General features: G+C 41.0%; 1 protein-coding gene across 2 annotated transcripts; it reads right to left on the bottom strand.

Moving 5' to 3' along the window:
* Nucleotides 1-1,014: 1,014 nt before the first annotated feature.
* Nucleotides 1,015-18,277, bottom strand: mmp16b (matrix metallopeptidase 16b (membrane-inserted)). 2 transcript variants are annotated; one of them, XM_084912121.1, is made up of 11 exons: nucleotides 17,737-18,276; nucleotides 15,980-16,128; nucleotides 15,705-15,719; nucleotides 15,226-15,342; nucleotides 13,827-14,131; nucleotides 11,535-11,696; nucleotides 10,888-11,105; nucleotides 10,661-10,799; nucleotides 8,010-8,160; nucleotides 5,235-5,350; nucleotides 1,015-4,908 (listed from the first exon to the last, which is right to left on the bottom strand). In XM_084912121.1, exons 1-11 carry the CDS (start codon nucleotides 17,863-17,865, stop codon nucleotides 4,547-4,549), a joined length of 1,863 nt encoding a protein of 620 aa, XP_084768247.1. In that variant the 5' UTR covers nucleotides 17,866-18,276; the 3' UTR covers nucleotides 1,015-4,546. The 2 variants fall into 2 exon arrangements, with proteins under 2 accessions (XP_084768247.1, XP_084768249.1); XM_084912123.1 differs by lacking the exon at nucleotides 15,705-15,719 and having other exon boundaries at nucleotides 17,737-18,277.
* Between the last annotated feature and the right edge of the window lie 1,876 nt (nucleotides 18,278-20,153).

Below are 20,153 nucleotides of genomic sequence, written 5' to 3'. Positions count from 1 at the left end.
TTTTCTCTCAATTATTGTAGGGTCTTTACCTTAGAATCTAATTTATATTAATAATACTTTCTTTTACTTCTGTTTTTCTCAGTCTATAGACATGATAGTGTATTCGCAGTATTTATTAGGCTATTACGACATGTTTAGTAAGACTCTTGATATCTAAAACACTGTGCGTCAACTGCTTTCAGTAGTTGTGTTTTGATTGTGGTACCTGTACTGAGTTTCCTAAATCTTGCCTCTATGCAATAATACTTAAAATGACTACACACTGAAACTAATGAAAATTAAAATAAAAAAAACAAAAACTAATTAGAAAACACAAAACTATAATAACTCTTATTCAAACCATCAATTCTTCCTCGGAAGTGATGATGCTAACCATCACATGAATCACTACAAATGTAAACTACTGCATATATCAGAGACAGACATGTTTTATTATGAAAATCATACCTTTGTTGTCCACCTATTCTAACACTGGCGTTTGTTCATCTTTACCAGTGGTGAGACCATAACCCAGTACAGCAGCTCAGGTCAGTCCATTTCCTAAAATCAGGAAATGGATACAAACAAGGTATTTCCACACTTGAAACTCAGAGAAAATAAGCACCTACCTTCTTTAACATTTAATTCTAACATGTAGAAAATTTGAACCAGAACATTTTCTGCACTTTTCTATTGTAACTCTGAAAGAAAGTGGAGAGTCCCACACAAAAGGCTACATGTTGAGTAGGTTTCCTTATCCTGCATGTGCCATCGTCAGTGATTTAATAATAGCTTTAATAATGTGATTTTTTTTAATCTTCTCAAAATCAAGGCCTAAAAGCTTGGAACATTGAGTCTTCTTGATTGCTTTTGTCACTGTTCATTTCAGACATGCTAAATGTATCTTGTGCAAAACTGAATCCCAGTTTCTTAAATAAATTATCTTTTAATGCTGCATATAAATGTGCCTTTGCATGCTGTCGCTGTGATGGAGAGACGGGTTATGTTTGTGTGAGAGCGTGATAACAGGACACGTTCATTATGCACTCGTTTTATTTACAACACACAACATGTTCTTTATCCATGAAATGGATGGATTAAAAACAGAACTGCCTGAAGGAAACAGTATACAGTCTGGCTTATATATATATATATATATACATATTATGCCAAATGTTTACTTCTTATACACTGTGCCTTGGAGTATATACGGCATGTACTGCCTCTGGCTATCACATCTAGACTGCAGTGACTGCAAAATGCTCCTCGTCTCTTGCCTCTCTGGTGTAATGACTGCTGTCTAATCAGCCCCATCCACTTCCTTTAATGACACTCTAAATTAGCCCTAATGCTTAGCAGCATGTGTCAAGGCAGACCTTAAAAAAAGCACTCAGGAGTCTGGGGACAACCAAGGACATGTTGACGCGCTGTGACCTTCTGCTTTTCACATATCTAAAAAAAATTCCAGCGGTTCGTTCACTTGATGCATGACAAAGTTCACTGAAGAGTTTTTAACCTTTAAACATTTGGTCTCCCTCTCAAAGACGGAAAACCATACGCCAAACGAAATGGTTTGTTGCTTAGGCAGTAACAGAAGGACAAGGATTACTTAGTAGCTGTGAGACTAGAAAAAATATTGCATTTCAAACCCATTTTATTGTCAATTTCTTGCCCTCAGTACAATGCAATGCAAGAGTTGAGGTTCTGAGCACACAGGAATAAATACGGCAATAAATACAGTACTGACCTGCCTCACTTCACACGCTCTGGCGCCACCAGATCCTCACCACAAACACACAAACTGATAAGACATCATACACGACACTGAGCCAAAGGCTTTTGCTTCAACCTGATCATGGATCGACAGGGACTGATGTGCACAGCGATTTAGCACTGCTTCGGGAAAGCAAAGCTGCTCCTGTCTTTACATTTTCTTTCATTACTGTTGACTGTTGCATGAAAACTAGAACAGCAAGGACAGAGAAGGAAGCTAGCCATTTTTACATGGATCATATAGCATGACTGCCAATGCAGAAAAAATCCAAGTCTGATCAGCCACTTCATTTAAATACTGAGGGAAAGACTGGTACGAGGATGACCCACGGGCAACGGCTATGAAAGAATGACATCTTAGTTTAAACACGGCATGCATTGCCCTTATTTAAGATTTAATTTGTATCTGTTACAAATTATGTATAATAAAGGTTTTAACCCATCAATCACAGCTCCATACATGTACCTTTCAGTAGATCATTCAAAGATAAGAACATTTTAAATCTAAAATTCCCTATCTGATATGTTATAAAATGGCATTGCCTCAATATCAGCGGAGGGTTATGTAAGATATCCTGTACAGTTGGTGCCGAGGACCATTTCAAGTACAAGAGTAGCAAAAAGAACTGAAATCACATTATGAATGGAGATGGATCATCTGGCATACTCTGAGAAATGCTACGCCGCACAACCCCGTCGTTACATATATGGCAGACCGACATATTAATTAGGATCCAGGCTGTATTGCATTTATAACACATTATATGGTGACAGAAAAGCTTTTGCTCAGTTTGGCTCCATCTCACGTCGGAGAGAGCCTGTCTTTTTATGTTGTTTTGTTTTCCTAAATTCATAAGATTTATATATGTACTATGCATATATTAAATGACACATATTATACTGTATATGAGAAATATTTTAGATTAAATTTAGCTGTTTTTGTTTTTCCAATAATCCTGTTAATTCCATTTTTTATTAGTTCTATAAACTGGGATTAGTAAATTGTTAATGTAACATAGTGTTTGTATAGTGGTTAGTCAAGAGTTAGATTGCATAAAACAGCCTGAGTTTTAAAAACACAGACAAACCTGGTTAAGAGTTTTTTCAAATATCAAAAAAAGTTAGTGTCTTTATTTCTGCTTTTTAATTCTTCTGAATGTTTAGACATATTTTCTTGATTACAGCAATGCTGTGCATCAAAACCTTGTTGCACAAAGTAGTGAGACGATGGAGCAATCTGGGCAACAGCACTGGCCACTGATACGTGTTGTGCTTGTGGTAAGTAGAGATTATTTGCTTCTATTAAGAAATATGTTGTCTTAAAAAAAAACAGGTGGATCAAGTTATTTTGTTCGATATGAAATATTATGTAAACTTACAAACCTTGTACCAAAAAAACATGGATTTGTAAAGCTTTTTAAAATATATGGATTAACGCTGTTTGGAGTACTGTTGTCCAAACCGGTCAGGTAAAAAGGATGCAGGTTGTTGGTTGTTCAGTATAATAGTTCAATAATAGTACAGTACATCTATAATGCGGGTATCCACCCCTCTTTTCCCTCAAACCTACACTGTAAAAAAAATAGTAGAAATGCAGTACAATGTACGGTTTTAAAATGAATTAATTTTCCATATTTATATTTTACTCATGGTTTGTTTTTTTAATGACCTTCTGATTTCACCACTTACCGTTCATGGAAACTTCTGTAAAACCAAAAACAACAACAACAACAACGAAAACAGGTAATGCACAATGTAAATTACCCGCACATTTGTGCCTTTTTTGTTTGTTTGTTTGTTTTTTACAGTGTACAACAAACGCCCTCCTCTCTCATACCCTCAGGTGATGGAGTAAATGAAAGCTGATAGCCTACTTTCCACCAGGCACAGCTTAGCACATTTCAAGAACAATAAACCTCCTCAAATACTGCTTTAATGTCTGGGCAGTAAGGAATTCACTCAGCATCTTCAACTCTCTGGACCAGAGAAAAGGAGAAAGAGAGCAAAGGGAACTTTAAGCAATGTGTGATTAAGGCAGTCTCATGAATATTGCAGAGAGGTTTTTTTGGCCCCTGTTTTGGAGATAGACTCCACAACAGTCTTGAATTCCTACCTCTAACGGCTGCGTCTTATCCCAACAGATTAGCGAGCAGACGGGTGGATATGAATAGACATGGCAAAAGAAAATCAGAGTATGGTCCACGAAGTTTGATCCACGCAGGGGGAAAAAATATCCCATCAAAAACAACACATCAAGCAGTAATCCTCTTTGGAAGAAAAAGGTCATATTTGGTTCGTGTGTGAATCCGCAGCACAATGAATAATCTTTTACAGGGGACCCTAAATTAAGGAAAGCACAGCTCAGGGCAATTTAATTAAGAAATGAAAGCAAAGTAGAAGCCTATATCTAATTTGTCCACTGAAGTTAGTGCTTGGGGCTTTTTAAGTGGCGTGCAGAGATGGGGATAGACAAAGGTCCCACTTACACAAGCTTAACTCTGTCTCACTTAATTGAGTTCATTCCAAGATACAGAAAAAGTCAAAGCTGATACATACATATTAGTTAGACATAGGTGTGGCTCCAGCACCGTCCTCGTTTGAGTTCTGCTGATCGTTTCACTTCTTTGCAGTTTGCATGTCACGAGTTCGAGCAGTTCTGAAATCTGCCTACATGGCAAACCTCATCTGCTGTACCGTTTACAGCGCTCCCAATTACTGTACTTAGGGCTTGGAGCAATAACTAGACCTTTATCAGAGCTTTACAACCCTTTCTATACAGTGCAGCGACAATCCCTCAGACCCACTCCTGCATGGAGCGTTTGCAGTACAGTATGTGGCGCTGCGTGCTCTTCCTCCTGAACTGGAAAACAGTGTAGAGGAGGACCATCATGCACAGCGCCAGAACGCAGGGGATAGCAATGGCCACCGCTTTCTCCGTACCTCCAGCGCTGTCTAGTTTGATAACAACGTCTGCATCACCGTTGTCATAGTGGCGCTCCTCTACCACCGTGGGGCTCCAGTCCCAATCGGGGTCGGCGGGTAGGCTGTCGCAGCCCATGAAGTCCCTCAGAATGGACCTCGGGTAGTTAGGCTCCACGCGAAGCAGCTGGTTGTTGAATTTCCAGTACTCCTTTCCTTTGTAAAAGTAGGTGAAACCTGGGGATTTAGGGATATAGGCAGTCTTTTAAAGACTTTTTGGGGATATTTTGAATTTGTTAAACAGTGTAGAGACAGATGGAAAACAAAGTAATGGATTGCAAGATGCATCAAAGGTCTCCAGCTGGAATCAACATGTCTTATTCAGCTGCCCCCGCCGCCCACTCAAAACACATTACTTGCTCTAAAAGTATTTCACAGCTGGTTGCACTACTTTATAGTACTATATACTAGTCGTTTTTGTGTTTGTTTTTATTACCTTTTACAGGCATCTGGTATCACATTATTATTTCTTACAGATTTTACAGTCAGTAATGCAAACATACCGTTGGCCTTGTCCACAAAAGCCCCTTGTGGAGAGTCAGGGATGCCCTTCCAGATGGTGATGGGTTTGGGGTAACCCGGGTCCATGGTTCTCATATCCTCGTTGTACCGCCAGTATCTACAACAGGACAGGCAAATATATCAAAAAAGAGTCAATACGGAGGTTCAGGGACACCTGTTAGTTAGTGCAGTAGTCATAATAAGTATTAAAAAATGTTAGCACACTTGTGTTACCACCACTTAGTCACTTAAAATGGAAACAATAGATGTATTTGTCATTTTAACAACCCTGTAGCCTTGAACATCACAGGCATTAATATCATACAAAGACTTAGGACTACTTTGCTCAAAACACACTTAAATATTTTTTTTAAAAACTGTTGCTAAGTTTTTCTTTTACGCGACAGCTCCCTTAATCGGGACTTCACAAAGACGTTGGGTGGCAGTGATTTGTAAAGAACTGCTGGCCAGGACCTCAATAATGACACTGACGTTTTAGCTAATTGGAGATATTAATACTGATGGCGACAGATGTTTTGAAACACTCTTCACACATGAGCAGGGATCATGCACATATACAAGCAGCCATCAGTGGATCAGTGGATAAGACATAATAATCAGACACAGCATTAAAAGGAGAAGTTGGGATAACAGTGAGTTGCAAAAGCAGCTGACAGACAGGATTATGCTGAGCTTGACATCATGGCCTGCCTGAATTTATGCTACAGCTCTGTTTATTTGTGTAACATATAAATTATGCAATATAGAACAAAACCACTTGGGAGACAAAGTCTATGTTTAGCTTGAGATAATCAGGACTCACCAACATGTCTGCAACACTGAAAATAGGTCTACTGCTCAGTAGGTCAACCAGTTCAATACAGAACAGGCCTTCATTTCATGTTGATCTGCTTAAAAGTCGCACTAAGCCCAGAAAGCAATAACTGTAGTTCAGCATTTACCTTCATGAAAACAAAGACATTATAGCCTGGGATGACGAGAGCACTGCACTGGATTTCTGCTTACTGTCACAAACTCATATCTATAACTCGCAATCAAATGTCGTTTTTTTTTCCATGTGACTATTTAACGATCAGCAACAGACTTCAAGTATTTCACATGACCACAGAAAGTGGTAAATCAATCATCCATGCTCTGTGTGTATCTGCCACATAGATCTGTTTCACTAGTAGCTGTGATTGATGTGCTTCTCATACACTTGTGCTCACGCACATAAATCTCGCTGCAAACTGTCATTTCTTTGAATTAGAACAAACACCTCCCTGTCATACACGCAGGGAGAGAGAGAGATAAAATCACGCTCAAGACAAAATGTCTTGTTTGTCAAAATGTGGCAACTTGTGGTTTGGGATGATAGTATCATGACAAAGCATTTTGTCAGCTCCCATCACAGCGTCCTATGACCTCTTAGGATATGATTTAACTTGACAGCTTAACATGTGAGTCACTCTGGCATAAACTCAAACTTTAGGACTTGCAACACACTCAGATAAACACCAGATTCTCATATTTGGTGTGTTGGAATGAATCCTTGGATTCAATTCAGTTCAAACTGCAGGTACCCAATTATACTCTGCATGAACCCATGCACAGGATAACATACAGTCCAGATGCAAAGCTTTTAAGATCAAAGAAGGTAGTAATCTCCATCGTTCCCAAATCAAAAAAATCTCAAATCCCCAGCGGTTCCTTGATCTGGCCAAACAGATCAAACTCAGTAATCTGCTAACTAAGAACCAAGTGGTTACTTTGAATCAAACCATTCCTCATGAGGGCCACCAGGCATTTGCCAAAAGGTACCTTAACAACTCCAGAGAAGCAACATTTTACAGACTGAAGACTGAAGTATATCACCATGATTCTAGGCTGGAAACCGCCCACTGAGCACCACCTCCACAAACCCATCTGCACAGTCAAACAGCGGTGGCAACATGATGCTGTCAGGAGGCTTTTCAGCAACAGGGACTGGACACCTTTTCCAAAGTGGTCCAGCTTGGGCAAAAGCTCACGTCTTGAATTCTGGACCCAAAACAGCATTTCTGGAGAGACTAGAAAAATGGGAGCTCATTGACAATCCTGATCGAGCTTAAACTGTTCTGCCAAGATGGATGAGAGATAATGTTTTTAAAAGAGAAGATGTGCCAAGCTTGACGGACACTTGTAGGAGACTTCAGGCCATCAATGCTGCAAAAGGTGTCCAAACCAAGCATAGCCAAAAACCTTCCCCTTATATCGCAGTGGAGGAAGAGGAAAGCACAAAAGCTTTCTTTTGTCTTTAGGATCTGCTGCGTAACATAAAGGTTAAAACATATTTAAATTGAATTCAACTTTATTTGTATAGTGCTGAATCACAACAACAGTCTTTATATTGTAAGGTAAAGACCCGACAATAATAGAAAAAGAAAACTCTAACAAACAGACGACCCCCTATGAGCAGGGACTTGGCAACAGCGGGAAGGAAAAACTCCCTTTAACAGGAATAAACCTCCAGCAGAACAAGGCTCAGGGAGGGACAGCCATCTGCTGTGAACGGCTTGGGGTGAGGGAAGGGAGACAGGACAAAAGGCACACTGTGGATGTGATGTAATCAATATATGAGTGTATAATAGATCTATAATCTAATAATCATATTCTATCTATAATAGAATATGTTAAAAAACATTCTATCCTTCAAATGTGCCCATGGTGATGGTGTTTTTATTCTGAGCAGTTTCAGTTCTGTCCAAATCTTTACACGACTAATAATCTGCACAGACCTGTCTCCTTTGAAGAAGTAGGTTTTGGCGACATCCTCCCACCAGACAGCTGTCTCGATACTCTGTGTGGGCATGCTACTCCCGAACAGCGAGATATCCTGAGGGTACGAAGGCTGGAGAGTTGTGTCCTTGAAGACCCAGAAACGGTTTCCTAAAATACACGGGCAAAGTTAGATTGCACTGGGACAAAGAAAATAACTAAATATGAGTTCAAAAAAAGCACCACGGGCTTTCAGCTCATTCAACTCTTTTGTGTTGTTGTTTGTCTTTCTTTTCATTGAGGCTTTTTTCCCCTGCTCATGTAATTTCAAGGGTCGGAAGATGTCACCTTGTTTTAAGAATATGTGTTCAGCAGAAAAATCTATGCAGTGTTATCTACAGTACAATACAATAAACAGCAAGCTGATTCTCTGAAGACAACTCTACTGAGACTTGTTGTGTTGAGCTTTATTGAAACTATTGTTGCATTTAATTCAGTTTGATCATAAATGCCTCAGGCGGAGCAAAGAAGGGTTGCTGTGCAGTAAGTAGCTCGACGCTCACATGCACAAACCCACCAATACACACAAACACACACACACACAGTTAAGTCCCTATGAGTGAATAAATAAAGCATGAGGCACCCTGATCCCACAGAGTGACAGATGTCATGTTAATCTGCCTGGTGGACGGACGGCTCCACTGGACCTGCACTCGTTCTCCTACCAGACAGAAAGCAAAACAACCTCACTGTCGCCTGTTACAGTAAAAAAAAAAAAAAGATATGTACTGTAAAGCTTGCCCTGCTCCCCTGATTTTCACATTCCTTTGTATTTTGTGCCTTAATGCTTTGTTTCAGTTCCTGTTTGCTCCCATTAGTATTCTGCTTATGCTTTATTTTCTACAATCTCTCGTTCTCTCCTTTGTGTCCTTCTGTGTAAAGCTTAAGTCTTGTTGCGGTTTCTTGAGTAACTTCCTGTTTTATTTTGATAGTCTGTTGTCACTCATGTAGTGCTATTAGTTTTACCATGTTAACCCTCAGTGTGGTCTTAGTATAAATAGTTGTGTGTTTTAATTTGTGCTCTGTTGTGTTGCCTGTCACCTGCATGTCTGTTTCTCTATGCGTTTCGTTGTGGTTTGGACTCACTGGCCTTCATCTTGGATTAATCTTTGGACTAATAAACGTTTTCTCTGCGCTTTGAATATCAGGTCTTTACACACACATATACATACCAACACAACACAAAATGCCCTTTCCAGTGTTCTTGAAGTGATGGTATGCAATAAAATATTGTTTTAATTAACCAGAATATGGAATTTCTGCAGAAATTGTGGTGGGATTGCTTATCCTGCCTAATTTGGTCTGTGGCTCGCTGCTAATAAAAAATTGGAGGTAAACAGCTTGGCTACAAACACAGAAGGAAGATAGATGTTAACATTTAAAAGCCTAAAAACATGAAAAAAAAATAGTTGGGTTGTATTTTTAAAATGTGGAAAGAGGTAGGCTGTTAGAGACTATTAGCATATTTGGACTTTTGTGCATGTGTGTGTGAGAAAGAGGCAAACAGCAGCAGCTTTACTAGTGTCTCTGAATTTCTCATTCTGTATGGGAGCACACCCATGGATTAACTCTCACCCAGGTGTGCTCTGGGATGCCTAAGAACTCATAAATGACTAAAAAATACTGGCGTGTTTGTTTATCCCATGCTATATTCCCATAGTCAAAATCACAGACATTATTAGATACACATATGTAGCCGGTATGTACCCAGGATACTTAATAAAAGCACATTTTGTCCATTTTTTTATTGGTAGGAACATTTCTTTAGTTTAACTTTTAGTGGCAAACTGTTCGCTACATATATTGTAGTTAAGGATAAAGAAGATTTGTTGTATAAATTTGTGTCTTTTACACTAAAATGTTTTTTTAGTAAAGCCTGGCAAATATGAATGCATTTCCTTGCCCCAAAAGCATATGTAATTTTAAACGTAGCATTGTTTTTACATTTATTGTCATATTGGAGCAATAGCTTCAATTTTGGCATGTGTGGATCAACCAATCAATCACACCTCTGGTGCCTCCAATAAACAGGAAATGGCACACGCGCACAAAAGCTGTCACTTCGTCTAATTTGCTTTCCTCTAAATAAGCTCAGTTCACGCTAATGCATCAAACTGTGGTAATTCTGGCCCTTTTGATTGCAAAGTATAATATGATTAGGTCCACCACTGAAGCTATAATGAACAGCCATCGGTAGCGATGAGTGCAGAGGCTGATTCTGATTTTCTTACATTTTCTTAATTCTTCTTTTTATTGAAATTAATGACCTAATCATGTCAGAGAATATTTGATGTCTTGTTCTAAAATGGTAAAATTGCGAGAAATTTATTAGAGGTTGTTTGTGCAGTATCACACATTGCCCCCCTGCTCTTTATGGTTTAGTTTTTTCTTTACCTACCTTGACTGAAATACACCATCATATTTACATTCATGTTTAGAAACCTACATTATTTTTTGGTCCTGCAGTCATTAGACTGTTTGGTGCCCTAATGCCATCAACAGATTATTTAGGACCAGTTAACGTAAAGGGGGTGTTAACTACCAGTAGTTGAACTACACTCACACACACACACACACACACACACATATAAAGAGCGGTTGCTGTTATTACCTTTGAAAAAAACAAATTTCCCTTCACTGTTTTCGTACACGGCATCAATTTTGGGAGGTAAGCCATTCCAGAAGTAGCTTATCTGCATGGGGTAGCCAGGAACTACCGAATTGTCTCGTACCCTCCAGAACCACTGGTCCTGTAAAAACGGACAAGGTCAAATCATCACTGCTCTTTATCACCACTGTTGAAATCCCAGAATGCTCTGATGTGATGACCTATTTTACCTTGAACACAAAGAGCTCATTTCGGAGAATGGCCAGAGTGTTGAAGCCTCCATCACAGATGTTAGGTTTGGAGTTTGGGCTGGAGGGTTTGGCACTCAGTGGAGGCCGATGGGGTCTGGCATGGCGATCATGTTTACGTGGGTCGGAAGGAGGGTGAAAGCGAGGAGGTGGGACTGTGGGTGGAGGCCGGGTGGGCTGTGGGGCTCTATCCGGTGGACCTAAAAAAACAAAAATAGAACGTATTTTATCTGCATTCCTTTATATTCATCTTTTTCAAAACTTCTGAAAGATTTAAGTCGGTGTCCAGTGAGTTTACAGCTTTTTGGCCATTGCGCCTTTTATTTTGGCACAGAAACTGTATCCTTTTTTTGGCTGAGCATTAGTGGACTCACGTTGTTTTGAAAGCATAGATTGGCTGCCCTCTTTAACAGCTGACAAATGCTGCTTACTGGCATCGAACCCAATATGACTGACGCAGCAGCATTTGAATAAGCAAGTGACTAAGCTTCAGCGCTTGTCTATTTATGTTGTTTTGCTATACAGCTTCAGTGAAGTGTTGGAACAAAACAAGACGTAAGAGTCTTGATTACGTGCTCTTTCAGATTTTCAGCTCGTGCTCTGAAGAGAAATTCACTTGGGAAAGTTACCGTAGATTTTCTGGATGCCCTGTAGGTCATCATGAGGTAGTTTGAAGTCCTCAGTGTCCATGTACTGATAGAAAGGAGCCATGATAGCAGTGGGGTCATTGGAATGCTCCAGACCGAGGGCGTGGCCCAGCTCATGAACCGCAACCAAGAATAGGTCGTTACCTGGAGAGAGGAAGAGGATGGCATGAGTTAGAATCCAAAAGTTCAAAAACATAAAAAATAAAGAGAGATTACACATTATGATAAAACAGAACAGGCAAATATTAACAGTATTAACACTCATAATGGTATGATGACCCTGATTCTCGACCTTTTCAATTAAAATCTGTTTGCTCTTGAGTCCAGGTGAACCTGTAAACACAGGTCTCCATCCACAGCTATCACCAGTGCAAAGGCTTAACAAGTGAAACGTACAGAGACACCCTGCAAAACTAGATTCACAAAAAAGAAAAAAATACTGTGTGAAAAAAAGTTTTTATGATTACCTAGCATCAATATGTAACCTGCTCTGTGCAGACAAATCCAATAATTGTTTAACCATTTATCGAGCCCAAAATGCCAAACACGTACTACTCACAGGATTTTAAATGTGAAAATTTGATTCTTTTTATTGTTTTGTTATTTAAAATCCTGCTACTTTTGGATTACTGTTGATTAAAAATCACAAAGTATTTTCAAGGCTTTGCATTCCCCAGGTGCAGCTTTCACAGTTTTTCTTTTCTTTTCTTTCTTTTTCTTTTTTTTTTACAGACTAACCATTCAGTGCATAATAGTTAATTTATCAGCAGCGAAAGTTACAAGGAAAGCGAACTGGAGGTAAAATATGAAACAGGTCCACTTTTTCTCTTTTAGTACTTAAAGGAAGATAAGCCACATGAGAGCATCAGAGAGCGGGGAGGGACACACTCACATTGCTGCCCAGGGCATCGGGCAAGAAGCGCTCATTTAATGCACCTGAACCCATATGAATGTTGGCACAAACAAACATTGTGAGTCTACGTCACATTGCATGCAAGCGCGCGCACACACACACCCACAAATGAAAAAATAAAAATGTCACAGTTGGTACATATGGCCAGTGTTCAGCTCATAGTGTCAACCTGATTTAGAGAGAAGTACACCATTTAAGTACAGCTTGTGACTGAAGCTGTCCCCAGGAGATTGTTGCCCTTTACAACATGATATCCCCCTCTGCCAGGAGCGCTGCACAGACCAGCGACTGACCGTCAGCCAGCAGCTAAAAGGTTACCCACCCCCACCACCATTTATCTAACACCACCAGCCTCTTCCACCTAACCCAAATTGTCCCATAAGGACTCCCAGGAGACAAGCCCGAGCTACCATTAGCGCACATGTCAACATGCAACATTTACAATTACACCGCTGTGAAAGCCCATTAAAGGTTGCAAAGCTTTCCAGACACATAAGCTGAGACGGGTGCTTTTCAAAATCAGCCCCAACACTCCAAATGGATAACCATGGGATGCTGCACAGGGGTGAACATGAATTCAACTTGGAAGCCTGAGACAGTTACCATTAGGGCATGAGAAGAAAGGGGAGAGAGGGAGAGGAGCTGATGGGTGGCAAACAGGTTACCAGAACAAACATAAAGTGAACTGTAACCCCCCCACCCTCCCCCGCCTCCCCTCAACCCCGATAAACCGGATGGGATGGGAGAATGCAAGCACTTAGCATATGGATATTAGCAAAGTAGCCTAATATCATTAATATTAAATTATATAATGGTACAAATACCAGTGGGCTACATCAAATTCAATAAAACTGAATAAGCCAGCAACCACTGTCTTAAAATAGTAGGGCCTTCTATCCTCTCGTGTGAAGAGCTTATTACACCACAAAAAAACATCAAAATCCTGACAGATGGGGTGATGCGTCTTTACAGAGCACGGGCGGATCAAAGACATCTCTACATTCTTAGTTTTTTGGTTAAGCATCCCTCACACTCATGCCCTGTGATACCATCTCTGTCATATTGCCCTCCTGCCGAGCCATCTGTACTTAGATGGTTTTCCTTCAGTCAGTCCTCATTTATCTCTTTTTTTTATTTCTCTGTGCTTTCCTCACATCTTCCATGCAGTTTTTGTTTATTTACCTTCCTGCCAACATTCAGCATTTAAAACCCTTCTTTTTTTTATTATCTTAAAATCCCCCCTGCCCACCTCCCTCCCCATCCTTGCTGTAGCTTCTCCTTTCTTGTGCTTTGCTTGCTCCATTGTTGCCGGTCTTAGTCACCTTGTCTCATCCCTCACGCCAGCTTTCCCTTTCACTCACCATCATGGTTGGGGTTCCCAAGCGTCCAAGGCTCATCGGAGTCAAAGTGTGTATCTCCTCCTATGCCTGGGCCCGGAAAATAGGCGTGGGCGAGGAATCCTCCCTCCCCATCGAAGGGTGAGCTGTCACCGTGAAAACCAGAAGCGAAGATGATAGTGATGTCCACGTCACGCCTGCCAGTCTCCAGGGCGCTGTACGGAACGGCCTCGAAGCGTAGGGGAGTCACACCCTGCCACACGTCAAACGCCCGCCGGATGGCATCGTGAGTCTCCCGGGCGCCCACCTTCGGGGTAACATTTTTTATGCTGCGGGAAGCCGAACAAGCATACCAAGTGAAAAGGTTGCTGAAGAGAAGGTGGAGGCACTCGCTCTAAAGATACTCTGCAAAGTCCGAGTTTACTTAAAGACACAAATCACATATAATTCCAAACTTCAGGGAGGAAAATAAAACACATCCTGCTTCATTGTCCTGTTAATTTGTCTGATCACCCTCCCCCCCAAACACGCTTTTCAGAATGAGAAGCAGATCCTTAAAAAAAGTTGCACTTGACAACTATTTCAAGCCCGGCAGCTTTTTACTGAACTTTTAACACAGCAGTCGTTATCAGTGTCTGGCAGGCAGAGAGGAATGGGAAATCTTCTCCTCGCTCCCCGTTCATTTTCACGAATAAAGTGCAGTCAGCAGCGGCAGCACTGGCTCAGCACTGATTGACATTCCATTAGGAGAGGTGGCTCATCAATTCAAATTCAGGCAAGAAGGGAGGATTTGAATAAATTGACAGTGTTATCGTCTATTACTGCAGAAACCTGTCAATTTGCAGTTGTGCCAGAGACCCGTTTATCGGTTCTTCTCAGAACCTATTAAAAGCGTGGGCTTAATCGGGCCTGATAAGATGAGTGTTTAAATATTTCTGCTGAGATTATGGATAATTTACACTGTGAATTTTCAAACAATTTAATATTGGGGAGAGAAAAGCCCCCGATTTTCATGCAGCTCTGCTAAAACGGCTCGTTTTGTTTTATGAAAATGATCGAGCAAAACAAAAAACAGGAGGAAAAAAAAGCAAAACAAAACAGCCTGATCTTGTTTTGTTTTTTTGTTTTTTTCGTTTCGCCACCAAGTTATTTATAACTGTGGAGCAAACATACTCGCAGCACACATGGGCACATTTATGTGTTAATTTATGTGTTTCTGGATGTGTGATTATCACTGTATTTTTGTGCGCGAGCCCCCCACACACGCGTGACGTACTTGCTCGGTCTCTATGACAACACGGAGCATGTGATCCCAGGTGGTTAAAGAGGAGGAGATGAGAGACAGAGGAGAGCTGAGGAAATTAACACTAGCAGATCTGAATCCGTAACCTCCCTATGACAACAGGCCTCAGCCGTCTGTCACCTGTAGGTTATGTGTGTTCGCTGCCACTTCTGTCCCGTCAGAGCGTATCTCCGCCTCCGTGACCTTGACGTGCTTCTGAATTTGTCCGGAACACCGCAGCGTGGCTTTTGCATCCAGCTTAAAAAGTGATGAGAGAAGAGAAGAGAAGAGAAGAGAAGAGAAGAGAAGAGAAGAGAAGAGAAGAGAAGAGAAGAGAAGAGAAGAGAAGAGAAGAGAAGAGAAGAGAAGAGAAGAGAGGGTGACTTAAGTTTGCTGACTAAAAAACTTTGGATCTCAGTTTTGCGTCACAAGACAACACGAAGCATTGAAGTGAACTCAGCAGTTCTCTTCCTGACAGGTGCCAGAGAATCACAGAACCAAAATAAGGAATGCAGAACAGCGCTAAACTACTCCAAACTACAGCCCTTCATGTTTCTCATTCATACCCACGTCACAACTACAAAACAAACACAATACATAGGCAAAACTTTAATTCTCACCTCAGGGTGATATCACTGCATCATCATGCAAAATGAGAAGAGGGAGAAGTGTTAAAACCTTCACCTGAGGTTGTGTGAGGCGAGGTGACGCGAGGTGAAACAAACATCTCTGTCTCTTTACTAATTCTTTGCAATACTGATAGCCCATCCTGCATTTTAAATGAACGAGTGGAGCATAATGCATTAACATGACATTAATGGCCTAGTGGAAGTGCATGTGCTGCTCAGCTGTTTGTGTTTGCGCAAGTATGTCCACCACACATGTATACACTCACTCCTTGGTTTTCTCATCCAGTGTCCCTGTGACATTGAGCCCGTAGACACGCTGCATGGCAGCAATAGCTGAGTGCATGGTTTGGGCCGATCGCAGGACAGACATGCCTGGTTCTGTGTGGGGAAGGTAGCCATACCTCTGTAGCCATCCCTGCAAGGGGTGAAGAAGGAGAAAGATTTGAACCATCATATTTTGTCTTGGTTTAAGACCAAAGCTCAGATCTGAGAGAGGGAAACAGGAAAGATTACACTACAGTGTTGCACATTTTGCAAGTTTGGGAATATTACAAAAGGCATATGATTCACCACACAACACACATATCCACCAAACTCTTGTAATGTATACAATACATTAAAAGTGGGAGTATAATAATAATATGAAGGTGCATCATTCATTGTGAATCTCACAAGAGACAGTGACTAACCTTTGGCTACAGTACTACTGAATATTAATAAAACAACAGAATGAGCTGCAGCAGTGTTATATTTAACATCACAGTATGCCTGAGAGTATCAAAAGCTAATTTTGAGAAACACACACATATACAATAATCTATAGTCAGTTATTTAGTTAAATTGTCTATCAAGCACATTTTTTTAGGGTTTAAAGGGTTGCTTGTGTGGACAGCACTGCTAAAACAAAAGCAGCTGAATCCCTGCTGCTGACCTTAGTCAGTGTTCGTGTCTTGCGGCTCTCGGTCAGTGTTCATGAGCAGGACTGTGGCCCTGCCTCCTACTGCCCTAAAAAGCCAGAGTGTGATTTGATGCAAACAACAGAGATGAAGCTAAGAATCATTCAGGGGCACCGACAGGTTCAGTCCTGAAAGTGAGCTTGGCACCCACACTATCCACAGCTGTCCACACACCAACCAGGTGCCTCCCTATCACCACACAGCCAATGAGATATGTTCCAGCTAGCTAATCTGACTAACTGTCTCCTCTGCCCATCCCTCCCTCTCCCTTCTCCCTCTATCCCTTACTCAGCTTTGCTAAACGCCTTTTTTATCCCTCTTATTTTTCCCGGTTTCTCCCGTGGATGCGTTTCCTGTATGAGTTGTGTTTGTTCAAAGGCACAGATTTCAGAGAGATATCAGGCAAGATTTCATTGAGCCATTAAATTGAATAATGGTGTGTGTGTGTTACTGTCAGCTTCAGCATTTAATTTCTTCAGAGTGGTGGGAGGGGAGCCTGTGGTGAGGGTGGAAATGACATCAATTAATAAGGTAGAAAAAAGAAGCAAATCCTATTATGCAACTTGTGTCTGTAGATGTTTTATCTCCTCCAACACTGTGATGCTGCCAGAGCACATCTCACTTCATGATGACCTGTCAAAAAAGTAGCTTCTCTAGCAATACAACAGAAGCGCTGAGGCATTTTGGGTTCATTGTACTTTAAATAGACGGATCTCAGTGCATTCATATGTGCACATTTTGGATCAGTGGGCTGGATCACCTCACTTCATGAACCGCAATGTAATAACCTGAAATGAGCATCCTTCTGTTTCATTGCACCCAACAAATGAGGGATATTTTTTTCCAGTGCGTGAGCTGTCCTGACAGGCTTGGAATGTCTCCATGTTATGCTTTATCGCATGTGCCCACGGTTAGCGTGGGTAACTCAACATACATGTTCTGTTTTTTTTGTTTTTGTTTTTTCCACGCTGAGGCAGACGATGTGGAGGAGAGAGCACGGTCATTTATGATTCTCAGAGTCGGGGGGAGGTGGTGGTGGTAGGGGGGTAGGAGGCCATTTATCTTACCTCAACGCTGAACTGATGATCCCCCTCTCCGGACACGGCACACGAAATCCAAAGCAAAAGATGCAAGCAGAATGCTGCCGCGTAAAAACAATCCGATGGTTTTCTTTTACTGGAGGATACTAAGGTCATAATGACCCGTTTTTCCCAAGTGTTTATTAGAAGAAGCCGCCCGTCTGCTTTGTGTCAAATGAAAACCATCGGGCGAGCTGTCAAGACAGATTCAGATGAAAAAAACGGACCCCGCGTTTTTCTTTCTTTCTTCTTAAATATAATCCCGATGGTGTGATGTTCCGATGTCAAGCAGAGATAACTCGGCGTGTCAGACCCGCTGCCCTCGCCATTCTTATTTACATCGGGGGCTACATCTATCCAGCAGCATCAATGGCCATGTACAGTATCCAGCCTGCGCAAGATAGGCTCCCTCCCGACTCGACGCCTGCGCTTTGATTTCTCACACAGCGCAGCGCTGCTTGGCAGCATCATAAGAGCTGCCCTACAGAGTGCATACGAGATAAAAACGCAATTTCTCAGCACTGCCTGCACATCTGACGTTTACATTGCAAAGGCGACGGCTCTGTGCAGTTTGAAGCGCACACGTAGCCGCATGTTTTGATCTTAAATACCGAAAAACAAAGGCCGCAAAGCCAGATTTTAAACTGTGTGGCTTGCATTTTCGCTCTGATAAAGTAGGTAACTGCCTTTATGCGCTAGACAAACTGCTAAATAGTACCGTGCCACGAATAACCATCAAATACAGTGTATCAGGACAGATGCTGATCAATTGCATGATCGTTTATCTTTAAATGTTGGTCCTGCACTTATCCCACTATGTGCCCTCAATCTTGAGGACCCAGAACAGAAGACCTGATCGACATTTTTAGCGCTAACGGCACCAAAAACCTGCCTGAAGCATAACGAGCCACCAGATGGCAGCATTTCGTTGAGGAAAGAGGCCACTAGCTGCTTTTTTATTTTTATTTTTTTGCCAGGACACTGAAGACAGGACAAACTGAGACCGGAATCCACCCCATATAAACTAATGAGGCGAGAAATTAATCTGACATTCATTTCATATGGCACACAGAAAGGCCCTAGGCCTGTGGGAAGGAGTGCAGTGGGAGCTCATGACAAAAGTCAAATCACACTAAAAATTATTATTTTATTATTACCATCATTATTAATGTTTGCACCCAGGAGGGAGGGAGGTGTGATTTATTTGCCAGCAGACATGATATAGTAATTATATCGATATAATGATAAAAATAATTCAGGGACTGAATAAAAAGATCGTATGGAGACATCAAGGAAAGCTGAGTGGCCTAGTTAACATTTAAGCCTCTCAGCGTGTCCTATCCTGCACTCTTCTGTTTGGCCTATGGACAATTTCAAAAGGAATTCTTGTTTTTCAAAGTGTCTGAATCTGATGTTCAAGTGGAAAGAATGAGGCTACCTGCAGAGAAATGTGAGCTGATTAAATCTACGCTGCAATTCTGATCTGTCACTCGCACAATACAAGGCTGGATTAAATATCACCTGCAATGTGCATTGCTGCAGCCAGTCAATCACTCACGAATGACTCAAAGTTTCCTGTAGTCACGCACACTGAATGACAGATTAGAAGAAATATGATGGCATGGGCACGGCACGGAAGCGATCAGTGTCACCAGATTTAGGAAAGTAACCCTCTACCCAGCTGTGATGCTGAGAAATGAAAGCCTATTAAGGAGCACATACATAAGTGAAAATGTCATCTTAGATTCTAACCATTTATTATGACTGTTATGCATATTTAGATGTTTATAAGAGTAGGACTAAATATACTCAGAACATCAAAAATGAACATATTCTTAGTGAATCTGATCTTTTAATCATAAAAGACTCCATGTCAGACTGTCAGACTCCTGAACTCTGCCTCCTGACATCTGACCCACATTTAACTCATGGACTGAACATACACACACCCACAACCACCTATAACTGAACACACACACAATGGACAAAACCAAACTGAACCACCACTCACAACCACTTGCACTTTATCTAACCACTGTAGAAATTAGCCACATATCACTAATCTAAACTGCACTACTGTAAATGTTGTATAGACAATCATTCTGTACAAAACAATAATTATAGTTCTACAACTTTTTACAACTGTTTATAACTTATATAGTTAATATTTCATATTTCTGTATAGTTTTCATATTTATATCCTGTTCATAGCCTGTACATACTTATAGTTATAGCATATTCATAACAAACCTTCATACCGTGTACATTATAACATACCTATAATAGACCCTTTTTTGTAATATATCTATATTATTGCTAAAGCACTTTCTGGATGGATGCAAACTGCATTTCGTTGCCTTGTACTTGTGACATGTGCAATAACAATAAAGTTGAATTTTATTCTA

This window comes from Perissodus microlepis, chromosome 18, assembly GCF_051167445.1.
Source record: "Perissodus microlepis isolate ML-2025 ecotype Zambia chromosome 18, ASM5116744v1, whole genome shotgun sequence".
Lineage (NCBI taxonomy): Eukaryota > Metazoa > Chordata > Actinopteri > Cichliformes > Cichlidae > Perissodus > Perissodus microlepis.
Note: the sequence above shows the minus strand (reverse complement) of the source record. Positions and strands in the feature narration are given on the sequence as shown.

Excerpts from the sequence above, each read along its gene's own strand:
- mmp16b (XM_084912121.1), bottom strand. The coding sequence starts at position 17,865 with ATGACCTTAGTATCCTCCAGTAAAAGAAAACCATCGGATTGTTTTTAC. Across the intron at positions 16,129-17,736 it reads ATCATCAGTTCAGCGTTGAG|GGATGGCTACAGAGGTATGG; the intron begins GTAAGATAAATG and ends CACCCCTTGCAG. Across the intron at positions 4,909-5,234 it reads TTTTGTGGACAAGGCCAACG|GTTTCACCTACTTTTACAAA; the intron begins GTATGTTTGCAT and ends CTAAATCCCCAG.